Genomic DNA, 14,393 nt, shown 5'->3' on the forward strand with positions numbered 1-14,393 from the left:
GCAGCTTTTGGTGTCACCTGTGGACGCTGTCCAGGATCATATGCACTTAACAGGTACAGCTTTCAAATATGTGCTTTATAGTGAACCAGAGCAGGAAAGGCCTAAAGAGGACCCCCAAATTTTATTACAACTTTCACAAAATCCACTTTCAAATGTACCCTAATATTAACTGCCAACTTATTTATATCATGCATTACCAGCTACAAGCCAGTACACCTTTTACTATTTTGTCTTACAGCATTACAACATCATCATCTGATAAAGGTGCCACAATAAAATACAACAAAACACACACATATCCACAAACAGAACTCCTGGGCTAGCCCAGGGCTTTAAGACACACTCTTGAGCAGAATCTCTTGGGGTTTAGAAGCCACAGCTTGTCATCCCATTACTCATAGCTCCACTGTTTACAGGACGGGTGTGGAGCAGATAAAGGAAGTTCTACAGACCCTGTCCTCACAGGCTTCAAACAGTCTTCACCTAACAACCAAAAGGAGAAGACCAAATTTAATTATCTTTTCCCTTAGATACATTTTATTTCATAAAACAATATTATTCATCCTGAATCTCACTGGTTCTTCCAATCTGACCTCTCATGTCTTTACTTTTTAGCATCAGATTCTCTCCGGATATTTGTGGAATTCCCAGAAGTTCTGACCAACTGTTATTTCGATACAGGAAGTAGACACAATCACCAAGTATGAAGTGGAATCTACCAAGAAACACCCAAGGCGGAACTCTAACGAAAGCAAAGATTGGAGGAGAACCTCTTTGTTTAAAAAGACTGAGTTACCTTACTGCCTCTCTCTCCCCCTTTCTCCTCTTTCTCTCTCTCTCTCTCTCTCTCTCTCACACACACACACACACACAAGCCTCAGCTTCCTAACCACTAAGACACTATACAGTCTTTCTCCTGAAAACAGTAAGATAAAAACAAAAACCAGAGGCTAGGTTGGTCCTTAACTCCTCCCCAAAAGGTTCAGTAAACTATGCTCACAGGATTAAGAGATACCTAAAATTCCCCCCCATATACCCCAAGTCACATCAGTCCCTGCCAGGGGCGGCGGCTGTGACTCACCATCCTCCTCTTCGGTTTTAAGGACCATCTTGTTTCCTTACAGCAGGACACAAAAAGTCCGTTCTGTCCTTCAAGGAGAGCAGTAACTTACTGGGAGCCAAGTTCTCCTGTGGGGTCTGACTGGGAGGGGCCAGGGATACCTGTGAAGCTGTCCAGCCACTAGGACAGCTCAGAGCTGCTTCCTGAACAGACGGGCAATGGCTGGCCGCATGCCTGGGCCAATCAGCCTCCAGCCTCCAAGAAGCAGCACTCCCAGTCACTGCCACCACCCAGTTCCTGAAGTCAAGCTGACACACCTTCCGAGTGTGTTAACCATCTGCTTCCCTGAAAGCAATCTCACGGTGGAGTCAAACTAGTTTAGTAGCCACACTTACAGTGCTTTCTCAGGCTCAACCAATGTCATAGACAGGGCTCGCTGCTGTTTTTCTCTTCACTTTCCAGTACAGTTGTTCATTGGTATCTAAGGGAGACTGGTGCCAGGAACCCCCATGGACACCAAAACCCACGGATGCTTGAATCCTTGAGTTTGTATATTATTTGCATATAAGCTAGACACATCCACTCATATACTTTAGATCATCTCTAGATTATTTCCAATACCTAATACAATGTAAATGCTTTGTAAACAGTTGTTACCCTAGATTGCTTAAAGAACATGAAAAAAGTCTGCATGTGTTCAGTACAGGTGTGACCTTTGTTTATTTTCCAAATATTTTCCATCCACGGTAGATTAAATCTATGGATGGGGAGCCCATGGAAGGCCGACTACACTTTCTTAAAATGGAATCGTTAAAATCCCTGGTCCCCTCACAATGAGATAATAGCACATTTCCCAAGAGAATGACTAAGAAGAGATCGTAATCATTACAGCATGTTATGAGGTCACAGGCTAAAAGCCGAAAACAGATATTAGAGGCAAAAAAAAAAAAAAAAAAAAAAATCCAAAAGCCAAACTCTCAGTATAAGTTCAGTTTTACCCCATTATGATTCCTAACATGTTGTATAAAAATATTCTTTTCTGCACAGTCCTATTATGTTCATGACACATATGCATTGTTGAAAACTAGAAAATAGTAACAAGAAAAAGAAACACCATAATCCTATCACCAAGAGATAAACATTGATGACATTTTGGCATATATTTTCTAGACTTCTATTATATATGTTCTCTCTCTCTTGTATATATTTGTGTGTGTGTATGTGTGTGTGTGCATACATACACACACAAATTGGATATTTTACATGCTGTTTTAAAACCATCTATTTTTACTTACAACATTTTTTTCATGACTATAAATGGACATCTATCACATTTATTATTATTAACAGTCTAGACACAATGTTTAACCAGTTCCATATTGTAAGACTTCTAAGTGATTTCCAATTTTTCTACACATCTCAATACACATGTGCACACATTTTGGCACTTCTAATTCTCAGAATTAGAACTGCTGGATCCAGATATAGCTTCCCACCACACCACCACAGCAGGTCACACTTACTGCATGCCTGCTTCTTGCCTAGCTTGATGTGACCTAAGTCATCTAATTCTGAAAACATCCCATGGGGTGCGTGTCCTCTCCATTCCCAGGTCATGGATGAGAACGCCAGCACCCAGAGAAGTTACACAGCTTGCCAAAGCACAAGACCTGGCAACAGAGCCCACACTCTGCACCCTGCTCTCTGCTGGACTCCCAACCCCTCTCTTGCTAGTCTTGGTTGTAAATGTAAACTCTTGCAGCAGCTTTGCAGGAAGTGCTAGACTTTGGCTAAGTCTTACTGGGGAGTTGGAAACACACACATCTATAGCAAGACAACAGGGCACTGTCTCCAGTCATACTCTGAAGGTGACCACAGGTGCTGACATGACTCAAGGCCAGAGACTTCATCACATTCTCTTTTTTCTTGCCTAATAATAGCTAAATAAATATGTATGCATGTATTCAAAAAAAAAAAAAAACTTTTTTTGTAGAGGCAACTAATATAACCCAACATGTCATCTTTTGGTTTCGTATGTCAAAATCACAGCTGTAAGTCCCACCCTGAACCATTTCAAAACCTATGTTTAATGATTCCCAAACAGCATTTCTATCTTCTGGTATCAGGTCTGATTCATAGCCAGTGATCCCAACTTAACAAGAGGACAGGTCACTTCTATTTTCTACCTACTGTCAAATGGTATAGCGTTTCTCTGGAATAGACACCCAAAGGCAGAAAAGCTGGTCAAGAGGCCTGAGTACTTAAAGCTTTCACAGATGCTGCCGAAGTGCCTGCCACTCCCTCATGGTACCAAACTTAACTTCTGCCGTGAGACAGCGGGAAACAGCTTCTCATTGCTGTTGGTCATTTGCACTGACCTGATTACTGGTGATGCTGATTATCTTTTCATAAGTTTGAGGTATATCCTCTTCCGTAAATTGCTTTTTCAAATCCTTGGCCCACTTTTCTATTGCTTATCATTTTTAAAGTTATTTGTAGATTACGAATCCTTTGTGTTAAATGTTACAAATATTTTGTCATAACCTGTCACTTTTTAAGAAGTTTTTGCAAAAATAGTTGTATCTTTTGTCTTATCTGTTTTACTCAACATTCATTGAGCACAATAAGTGCCAGCCACTGGCGAGACATCAGAGGACCAAGGAGACAAAAATGTCTGTCCTCATGGCATCTCCACTCCATTGTGGCAGGAAAGGCAGGGAAACAAGTAAAAGATGCAGTATGTCAGATGGTAAGTACTGTGGAGTGGTACTTTGTGCCATGGCTTGGAAACTCTCTCAAGGTAGTAAGCTGAGACAATCAGAGAGCTCACCTTCTTTTGTTTCCAGTCTTTCAGAGATCACTGTCCTTGGTTGACTAATGTCTAGTGTCTTACTAGAAGACCCCAATGTTTCACATTTGTCTTTTATTATTGTTGTTTTTCCTTGAAGAAACACCTGATTCTAACTGTGTCTTGATTAATTATCCTTACCTATCATTATCTAGAAGTGGAAGTGCATTCAGGGAAGGCCTCTGCTGAGAAGGCCAGGAGGCTACTGTGGCTGGAGCAGGAAGAACAGTATAGGGAGGAGGGGAAGACAGTCACAGAAGTGAGTGGGGAACTGGGTGAACTGCATGGGACCTTGGCGGCTGTTTTAAGGACTCTGATTTCCATTCGGGGTGAGATGCACAGCTGCTGCCAGGGTTCTGAGCAACATGGCATTTTGTGGCTTCCTTTGTAACAAGACCACTTCGGTTGTGGAGAACAGACTGGAGACAGCCAGCATAGGAGCCGGAGACCGGCTGGGGGCTGCTACAGTCATCCAGGTGAGAGGGGCCGGCAGCTTACTTGGTAACAGTGGCCATATTCTTGCTGTATTTACTTTCAGTGTACAGCCAAGGACGTGCCAATGGAGTCCATGTGAGGTATAAAGGAGAGTAAGTTAAGGGTGACTCCAAGCTTTCTGGCCTGGCAAATGAAAAAAATGAAGCTACTATCTTCTGCTTTTTCTTTTTTTGAGACAGAGTCTCACTCTGTTGCTCAGGCTAGAGAGCAGTGGTGGGATCCCGGTTCACTGTAACCTCCACCTCCTGGGTTCAAATGATTCTCCTGCCTCAGCCTCCCAAGTAGCTCAGAATACAGTTGCAGTGCACGATACTACGCCTAGCTAATTTTTGTATTTTTAGTAGAGACAATGTTTCACCACGTTGGCTAGGCTGGTCTTGAACTCCTAACCTCAAATGATCCACCCGCCTCGGCCTCCCAAAGTGCTGGGATTACAGGTGTGAGCCATTGCGCCCAGCCTGGAGCTGCTATCTTCTGACAGGCCGCCAACCAGGTTCTCCCTCCCCACTCCCCCCAGCTTCTGCCTTGCAGGCCCCATCATTACTTCCACCCATCCACGGTCTCACAAGTCCCCTGATCCTTCAGCCCCTGTGACTTTTAGCTTCTGCTCCCACTATTCAGTGTCTCATTCTTGTAATGCTTCCAATTCACATTCTCAAAAGAGAGACTCTGAATGGCTCATGTAATAGCCATCATCCCTACTGGGCACAGCAGGCCACCTCACAGGCTCCTAGCCAGGCAGTGTCCCCTAAGGCTGGAAGCATGGCAAGGCATAACCTGTCTTAACACCACACTGTCAACTCTAGTACAACAAATAACACTGTCTGTTAAAAAAGAAAATAATGAATGAAGAGCTATCTCTTCAATTCCTTAAAATAGACATTTAACCACTACATCATCAAATTGTAGGTTTCACTCACTCATAAGTGACCACAGACTTTATCATTCACATTGAGATATTTCTGAGATTGAAAATGGGTACTATTAATAATTACATCAGCCAATTAGTATAAACTAGGACTGTCTCTGGCAAACCAAAACATAGAATAACCCAACTGGTAAGGCACATCTATAGTATCAATCCCAAATAGAGTGTTAGATTACAATGTATTTATTTAAATGGAAACTTTTTTAGTTTCACACTACACTTTGAAATAACTAAAAAAATAATGGCAAATTACAGAACCAGGGCAATAATCTAGGGCAGGCGTCCCCAAACTACGGCCCCCGCGGGGCTGCATGCGGCCCCTGAGGCCATTTATCCGGCCCCCCGCCGCACTTCAGGAAGGGGCACCTCTTTCATTGGTGGTCAGTGAGAGGAGCACAGTATGTGGCGGCCCTCCAACAGTCTGAGGGACAGTGAACTGGCCCCCTGTGTAAAAAGTTTGGGGACGCCTGATCTAGGGCCTCAGAGCAGTGTCTGAACAAATGTTATCAGAAACATACAGGAGCTAGCATAGGCCCTGTGAAAAGCAATAAACCAACAAAGTAGAAAAAAACACTTGATTGTCATTCATATTAAAAATCACACATTAGGGCATTTTGATGCAAGTGTTTTTTATTCAAGACATTTTAAATTTTTAATTAATAAACACCTTAAACAGACTTTAGCTTCATCCACTCCAGTGTCATATTAGGTGAAAATATAATGGTTTAAAATGTTTTAAAATTAGGCTGGGAGTGGTGGTTCATGCCAGTAATCCTAGCACTTTGGAGGGCCAAGGAGGGAGGACTGCTTGAGGCCAGGAGTTCGGGATCAACCTGGGCAACAAAGCAAGGCCCCATCTCTGCAAAAAAATTAAATAAATAAATGACACTAGAAAAAATTATGTGAATATTTATGTAATATTCTTGGAAAAATTTGTTTTTTTAAAGCGTACTACTCATATCGATCATAATCCCAGAAAGAGAAACATTCCCAGAGTGGGAATCTGGAGAAGTTAAGACAGGCACGACCTATAAAAGTGAGGGCAATGGCTGGATGTGGTGGATCACATCTGTAATCCCAGCACTTTGGGAGACTGAGGCAGGTGGATCACGAGGTCAGGAGTTCAAGACCAGCCTGGCCAAGATGGTAAAACCCCATCTCTACTAAAACTATAAAAAGTAGCCAGATGTGGTGGCACATGCCTGTAATCCCAGATACTAGGGAGGCTGAGGCAGAGAACTGCTTAAACCAAGGAGGCAGAGGTTGCAGTGAGCTGTGATTGTGCCACTGCACTCCAGCCTGGGAGACAGAGTAAGACTCCATCTCAATCAATCAATCAATCAATAAAATTTAAAAGTAAAATAAAATAAAAAATAAAGTGCTAGCCTAGCCACAGCTAAATGCACAGTATGGATTACCATTTAAAACACATGCTGCGCTGGGCGCAGTGGCCCACACCTGTAATCCGAGCACTTTGGGAGGCCAAGATAGGTGGATCACCTGAGGTCAAGAGTTCGAGACCAGCCTGACCAACATAGAGAAACCCCATCTCTACTGAAAAAAATACAAAATTAGCTGGGTGTGGTGGTGCATGCCTGTAATCCCAGCTACTTGGGAGACTGGGGTAGGAGAATTGCTTGGACCCGGGAGGCAGAGGTTACAGTGAGCCGAGATCGCACCATTGCACTCCAGCAGCCTGGGCAAAATGAGCGAAACTCCATCTCAAACAAACAAACAAACAAAAAAAAACACATAGTGCTGGGTGCAGTGGCTCATGCCTGTAATCCAAGCACTTTGGGAGGCCAAGGCAGGAGGATCACCTGAGGTCAGGAGTTCAAGACCAGCCTGACCAACATGGAGAAACCCCGTCTCTACTAAAAATACAAAATTAGCCAGGCATGGTGGCACATGCCTGTAATCCCAGCTACTTGGGAGGCTGAAGCAGGTGAATTGCTTAAACCCGGGAGGCAGAGGTTGCAGTGAGCTGAGATCATACCATTGCACTCCAGCCTAGGCAACAAGAGCAAAACTCCATCTCAAAAAAAAAAAAAAAAATATTGCTTGGCACTTGAAAAAGTTATTGGAAAATGCCACATAACTATTTTTGTAGAAGCAGAAAGATGTCATGTTATATTGTTAAACGAAAAAAAATCATGTAACAAAAATGCATAATTATAAAAATGAATAAAGAAATTAGCCAGGAAGAATATATACTAAACACATTAAGAATCATTATCTCTGGCTGGTCGGACTGCAGAGAAGCCTCCCATCATCTCTGTCCACGCACCAATGCCTCCTTCTCTGTCCCCGTCCACAGCGCACCAGACTCCCTACCGGTCTCCAACCAGCAGTCTTGCTTTCCAGCTTCACTCCCATGTCATGGCCTCTGAAGCTGTCTACCTAACACAAACTCCCAAATCCAAAATCCTTGAAATGTGTCAAAATCTTCAACGTTGTGAGTGCCAACATGCCACTCAAAGGAAATGCTCACTGAAGCATTGTGGATTTCCAATTTTCAGATTAGGGATGATCTGGCAAGTATAATGCAAATATTCCAAAATCCAAAAAAATCTGAAATCTAGAACACTTCTGGTTCCAAGCATTTCAGATAAGAAATACTCAACCTATAGTCCTTTTTGATAGCATACTATTCTTGTTTCATCCTGTTTCCTTAAACTTCTATTTGCTCTGTTTGGTTGCTAACACTGAGGGTTTTCCTTAAGTCTCTAGGAAGCATAGTCTATTTCTTCACATTTAAGAGTGACACATCAGGCTGGCCACAGTGGCACATGCCTGTAATCCCAGCACTTTGGGAGGCCAAGGTGGGTAGATCATGAGGTCAAGAGAGCAAGACCATCTTGGCCAACATAATGAAACCCTGTCTTTACTAAAAATACAAAAATTAGCTGGGTGTGGTGGCACATGCCTGTAATCTCAGCTACTCGGAAGGCTGAGGTAGAAGAATTGCTTAAATCTGGGAGGCAGAGTTTGCAGTGAGCCGAGATTGTGCCACTGAACTCCAGCCTGGTGACAAAATGAGACTCCATCTCAAAAAAAAAGAGTAACATACTAATAACCTGGTTAGACGGTGTGTGGTAGGTATGGCCTATAGATTGATGGGTGGCAATGTATTATGATCAGGCAGTAACATGTAGACATCCCACATGTAGGGCTCTGTAGCTCATTTTTGCTTGGACTAGTTACCCAAAGAAGTATTCTCCAATCTCCTATCTGAGCTATGTGGAGTATAAAACTGACCACTGGTATTTGAGGGGCTACACTGAAGGAGAAAGGATGGAGATCTCACAGTTAAATACATAGAATTGGCCGGGCGCGGTGGCTCAAGCCTGTAATCCCAGCACTTTGGGAGGCTGAGGCGGGTGGATCACGAGGTCAAGAGATCGAGACCATCCTGGTCAACAAGGTGAAACCCCGTCTCTACTAAAAATACAAAAAATTAGCTGGGCATGGTGGTGCGTGCCTGTGATCCCAGCTACTCAGGAGGCTGAGGCAGGAGAATTGCCTGAACCCGGGAGGCGGAGGTTGCGGTGAGCCGAGATCGTGCCATTGCACTCCAGCCTGGGTAACGAGTGAAACTCCGCCTCAAAAAAAAAAAAAAAAAAAAAAAAGGCCGGGCGCGGTGGCTCAAGCCTGTAATCCCAGCACTTTGGGAGGCCGAGGCGGGTGGATCACGAGGTCGAGAGATCGAGACCATCCTGGTCATCATGGTGAAACCCCGTCTCTACTAAAAATACAAAAGCTGAGGCAGGAGAATTGCTTGAACCCAGGAGGCAGAGGTTGCGGTGAGCCGAGATTGTGCCATTGCACTCCAGCCTGGGTAACAAGAGCGAAACTCCGTCTCAAAAAAAAAAAAAAAAACAAACCCATAGAATTTTTTTGGTGCTGCTTCTTGGTTGGTAGTTTTAAAAATAAATAAATATATATATTTTTCACTTGCTCTCTGTATTTCACAGCCTTCTTCAGAAATTAAGCCTTCAGGTTTTATCAGAAGTGCAAGAGAAACTGCCTTGCTGCAGGAGATGGAGAGGAGACCTGGGAGTCTCAACTGCCACAATGAACACTTTCACCACCCTCGCTTCTGTATCTCCATTCTCAGAGGTCCTGGGTACCTGAAGCATTTCTGGAATTTGGGGGTAAATCATTTTGCTTCCTGGTGCCCTTTCTCTACAGCTTAGATCTTTCCTAACAGGCTGCCAATAGGAAATACAGTCAGGCAAGCGTCCTCAAAGTCCCAAAGAACATCTGCAAGGCGGGGTGGAGCATAACAAAGACTTGTCAAGCCTCTGCAGGCAGAAATCCAGACACCTGGAAACACTGCAGAATTCCTTCAAAGGTTACTTCTACTTTGGTTACCTAAAAAACATAGATTTATACTATTTTGTCTATAGACACAAATGCATCTATTAGACCTTGGGGAAAAAAGGAGTTGATGACAAAGGATATGTCATGTGCCACCAAGAATTCAAAGAACATGCCAGTTCTTGAGATAGGCCCACCTCGTACCTAGCAAGGCAAGCTATGATTTCTGATCACATTTGCCAGTACATACCTTTATGACACAGAGTTGTTAGCACTTTTGTTATCAACAAGGAAAACCTAAACCATATCCTTTGTTTTATGTACACAATTTGAACTTATTTCAATTTTTACCTAAGGACCAGTAACAACCCTTACAAGAAAAAAAAAATAGGAGAGGTATGCATCACAAAGACTGATCTTACTTAGTTTCTATGTCAAGAAAATCCACTATCAGTTCCATAACTTGCCACAAAACTGAAAAGCTGTGTGGTTTTGATTATGTACATTTTGGAGTTTTTTCTTTCTGCGAAGCGGGTCAAGAGCATTAGCCAGATGCTCACAGAGGACCCTTGACCCGGGGCTGCAGTCTTCTGTGCACTGTGGAGCCTGGGGGCACAGGAAGACCTTGGAGAACTCTGGTTCAAGTAACTGCCACTTTCCGGAGGCAACAGAACAGTGCCCCTTCAGGACCTACCATCACCAACCTCACCACAGCCCTCAGAAGCACCAGGAATCGTGCCAAAAAGACATTCATGATGGTAAAGTAAACAGAAACATCTTCCTCCATAAAGACAAAGGAGAAACAGCACAATTCACAAGTGAGAAAGAAGAAACCTGAAACTGAAATAAATTTCACACTACTCCTGGAAGTGGTTGCTACAGTAGTTTCAAATGCTCTTTAAAATAAAGTAAAAAATATTCAGTGTGGTAAATCCCATCTGTGCTGCCCTCTGCTGGCTAGATGAAAAGATTGTTAAAAGATTGACAGACATTGCATCCAAAAATTCCATTTATTACCTTTTGAACATATATAGGGAGAAAAGAGGTAATTCATGTTCTACCTAGCATATGTACCAGTTCACATGTGCATATTCACCAGTATTTATTTCCTGAAAGGCATTTGTTAATGTTACCATTGGTTTGCCCTTTGTCCCTATAAGCTGACTGATTTGAAGGATAGTGATAACAGCCAACGGGAGCTTATACGATATAGGCAGATACAGATAAAAAACAATACACACAATAAATAAGTAACATGCTAGACAGTGATGGGTGCTATGCTATGGGGAAAAGAGAAGTATGTGGCCGGGGGTGGGGTCAGGTATTGTTAAGTTTTAAATAAGATGGTCAGAACAGGCATCAGTGCAAAGAAAATCTGAACCTCAATTACGTCTTCCCCAACCCCTCCAAAAAACCATATTCAGGATTCTCTTTTCTACAATTTTTAGGTATACAAAATACATGTATATTCTTCTCTGAACCTCCTCTATTCCTCACCATGTAGACTAAGGAAATTATACAACGGCTGCAAGATTTGATTACAAAGACCATCTTCCCACAAGGAGACCTGAGCTCCAAGACCCACAGGGACAGTGTGGCAACGAAGTTTCCTATTACCCTGTCTCCTTAGGATGAAGTATCACCACATGGTAACCTGAGGTTCTCCTACTTCCCATTTGTAAGAGTCTACCACATTTAGAATGCCTATTCTCCCATCTTCTAGCTGCTCTTCACATATATATTTACTCATGATAGTAATAATTTTAAAGGTCAGGTGTGGTGACTCATGCCTGTAATCGCAGCACTTTGGAAGGCTGAGGTGGGAGGATCACTTGAGCCCAGGAGTTCAAGACCAGCCTAGGCAACATGAAGAGACTCCATCTCTACAGAAAACTAAAAAATTAGCTGAGTGTGGTGGCACATGCCTGTAATCCCAGTTACTTTGGAGGGTGAGGCAGGTGATGATCACCCCACTGCACTTCAGCCTTGGTGACAGAGCCAGACTCTGTCTCAAAAATATAAATAATAAAAAAAGTGAACACTGAATACTCTGTATTTACTCAAAAAGGATTTGACTCTTTCCCATGTGTTCATTCTGAATGATGTCTGTTGAACCGTGCTAAGCACTACGTTAGCTAGGAGCTAGACCTACGAAGATCAAGAGAACAAAGTATCCCCCACTTCAAAACACAACAGTCTACTGGAGGACACAGGTAATGGCAGCACATACAAAAAAAGCCACATGACATGCTAAGGATCAGGCTATGAAGGTCCAGAATATTCCAGGCTCATAGAGAAAGAATAGCAAAAAATCCCTGGGAGAGGTGGGAAGAATAGTGGCAGAGGTATACTTAAAGAGGGGAGTGACTTCTAAGAAAATGTGCAATCTTAGCAGCTTATCTGGTATTTAGGAAGAGATTTGGGGAGATTCAAATACTGCACTGTGGTCATAATCTTGAAGGATGTAGAGGTGAACATTTGGGGTGAGGAGGCACTGACTGGGAGAGGGAGGACATTTTTAGACATAATACAATTCAGTGATTTTAGTATATTTACAAAGTTATACAACCATCACCACTATCTAATTTTAGGAAATTTTCATCATCCCCAAAAGAAAATCCCATCCCTTGTAGCAGTCACCCCCATTCCCTCATCTCCAGCTCCTGACAATCACTAGTCTACTTTCTGTCTCTCCAGATCTGCCTAATACACAGCCTTGTGTGACTGGCCTCTCACTTAGCATCATGTTTTCAACACTTAGCCAGGCTGCAGCGCGGGTCCGAACGTCACTCCTTTTTATGACTAGATCATCTTCCCTTGTAGGGACACACGTCATTGTACTTATCCATTCATTAGCTGATAGACATTGGGTTGTTTCCACTTTTCGGCACTTACAAAAAAAATGCTGCTATGAGCATGTAAATTTGTGTGTTGTACATGATCTTTAAAACTATACATGCGTACTACTTTGAATAAAATAAATTTCACAATACTTTTGGCCCTTGAGCCCCTCCCTATGCTCCAGTCCACTCTCACACGGTGGAGTGTACTTTCATTTTCAATAAATCTCTGCTTTTGTTGCCTTTTATTCAAATAAAATAAAATAAAATTTACAATATTTTCTACTTTTCTGAATCCTACCCAGGATTCAAAGCCCAGCTCTGAGCCTCTCCCAGGGCTCTCTCTCACTGTCCACCACTGCACTCTACATAGGAAACAAACCAAAGCTGCTGACCTACACTTGGGTAAGAGTCACCTCTAAACACTCTCTGATTCTGAGAGCTATGAGTCCCATCACAAAAAATGAAAACTATCTACCGAACCAGTCTGGCGTGTTTTTATGAGATCACTGAGTAGTCATGCCAGGTGTCCCGTCAGCTGGTGTAAGTACTGATCATCCCGCTGTGTGGTTAACAAATGGTTTCAACACAGTTCTGGGGCAAAGGAAAACATTTAAACATTCAACAGGTCCAGGTTACCGCAGGAGGACAACAATGCCTAGGTTACCAGGAAAGCTCACTGTTTAACTGGACTAAAGGCATCAAAAGCGCTAGTCATTTAATAATAAATACAACTGACCTTTCTAGTACTTCTATTACTTGGGAGAATACAGGAGAACTGTCTGAAAAAGGGCATAAGGGAGATTATTCAACTAATTCATTGGGTTTTCTGTGTATTTCTAAACCAAACTCAGTAATTTTTACCAAAAAATTCCAGCCTTAATTAAATATGAAAACGGTTGATCGTTATGTGTAAAACTCAAGGAATGTTTACGAAAACAAAGTTCTCTAATCAAAAAAGAGTAAGTAAAAACAGGCTGGCAGGAGGAGTGCGTTTGCTTTTGTCCTTTTTTGCTTTGGAGATCTACTTTGATACAGGAGCACTGCAGATCCCCTTCCTGTTTCCTTTGCTCTCCTGCCTTACTAATTATACATCACCCCTTCATTGCAAAACCACAGACCAAATGTTACAAGTTACAAAATCGGTATACTCCACCCATCCTTTACTCAGCTGACACAGAGCAAACTGAACCAGTACAGTCCTGCCACAGCTCTGAAGATGGAACCATCACATGACAGAGGATGTGTGAGGAGGGCCCAGCACACCCACATACTGTGGGGAGCAGAGCAAAGGTGGCAGCAGATAGGACCACCAAGGCCAGCCAGTCCAAATTCTTGATACCTGTTACTGATTTAAAAAGAAACTAGGCCAGGCATGATGGCTCAGACCTGTAATCTCAGCACTTTTGGAGGTCAAAGTGGGAGGATCACTTGAGCCCAAAAGTCTGAGAGCAGCCAGCACTTTAGGAGACCAAGGTGGGCAGATCACCTGAGCTCAGGAGTTCAAGGCCAGCCTGGCCAACATGGCAAAACCCCGTCTCTACTAAAAATACAAAAATTAGCTGGGCGTGGTGGCGGGTGCCTGTAATCCCAGATACTTGGGAGGCTGAGACAAAAGAATTGCTTGAACCCAGGAGTCGGAGGTTGCAGTGAGCTGAGATCGTGCCATTGCATTCTGGGCAACAGAGTGAGACTCTATCCCCTCTCAAAAAATTTTAAAAATTAGCCAGGTGTGGTGAAGTGTGCCTGTGGTCTCAAGCTACTCAGGAGATTGAGGTGAGAGGTAGAGGGTGCAGTAAGCTATGGTCATGCCACTGCATTCCAGCATGGGTGACAAATGAAGACCCCTGTCTAAAACAAAACAAAACAAAACAAAACAAAACAACCTAACTAAGCTGAAAT

The 14,393-nt window shown here is 43.0% G+C and overlaps 1 protein-coding gene across 3 annotated transcripts in view; it reads right to left on the minus strand.

Moving 5' to 3' along the window:
• CYTH1 (cytohesin 1) overlaps nt 1-14,393 on the minus strand; it is a 110,780-nt gene that overhangs the window by 61,416 nt on the left and 34,971 nt on the right. Inside the window, exon 1 of one of the 3 annotated variants that reach the window (XM_039476110.2) lies at nt 1,082-1,169. The exons of the other annotated variants lie outside the window; for them this stretch is intronic. Within the exon in view, the coding sequence (XP_039332044.1) occupies nt 1,082-1,109 (28 nt within the window). The 5' untranslated portion in view covers nt 1,110-1,169. Of the gene's footprint in view, nt 1-1,081; nt 1,170-14,393 lie in introns of those variants that run through there. 3 annotated transcript variants of the gene reach the window in all.

The sequence above is a fragment of the Saimiri boliviensis genome, chromosome 17 (assembly GCF_048565385.1).
Source record: "Saimiri boliviensis isolate mSaiBol1 chromosome 17, mSaiBol1.pri, whole genome shotgun sequence".
Classification (NCBI taxonomy): Eukaryota; Metazoa; Chordata; class Mammalia; order Primates; family Cebidae; genus Saimiri; species Saimiri boliviensis.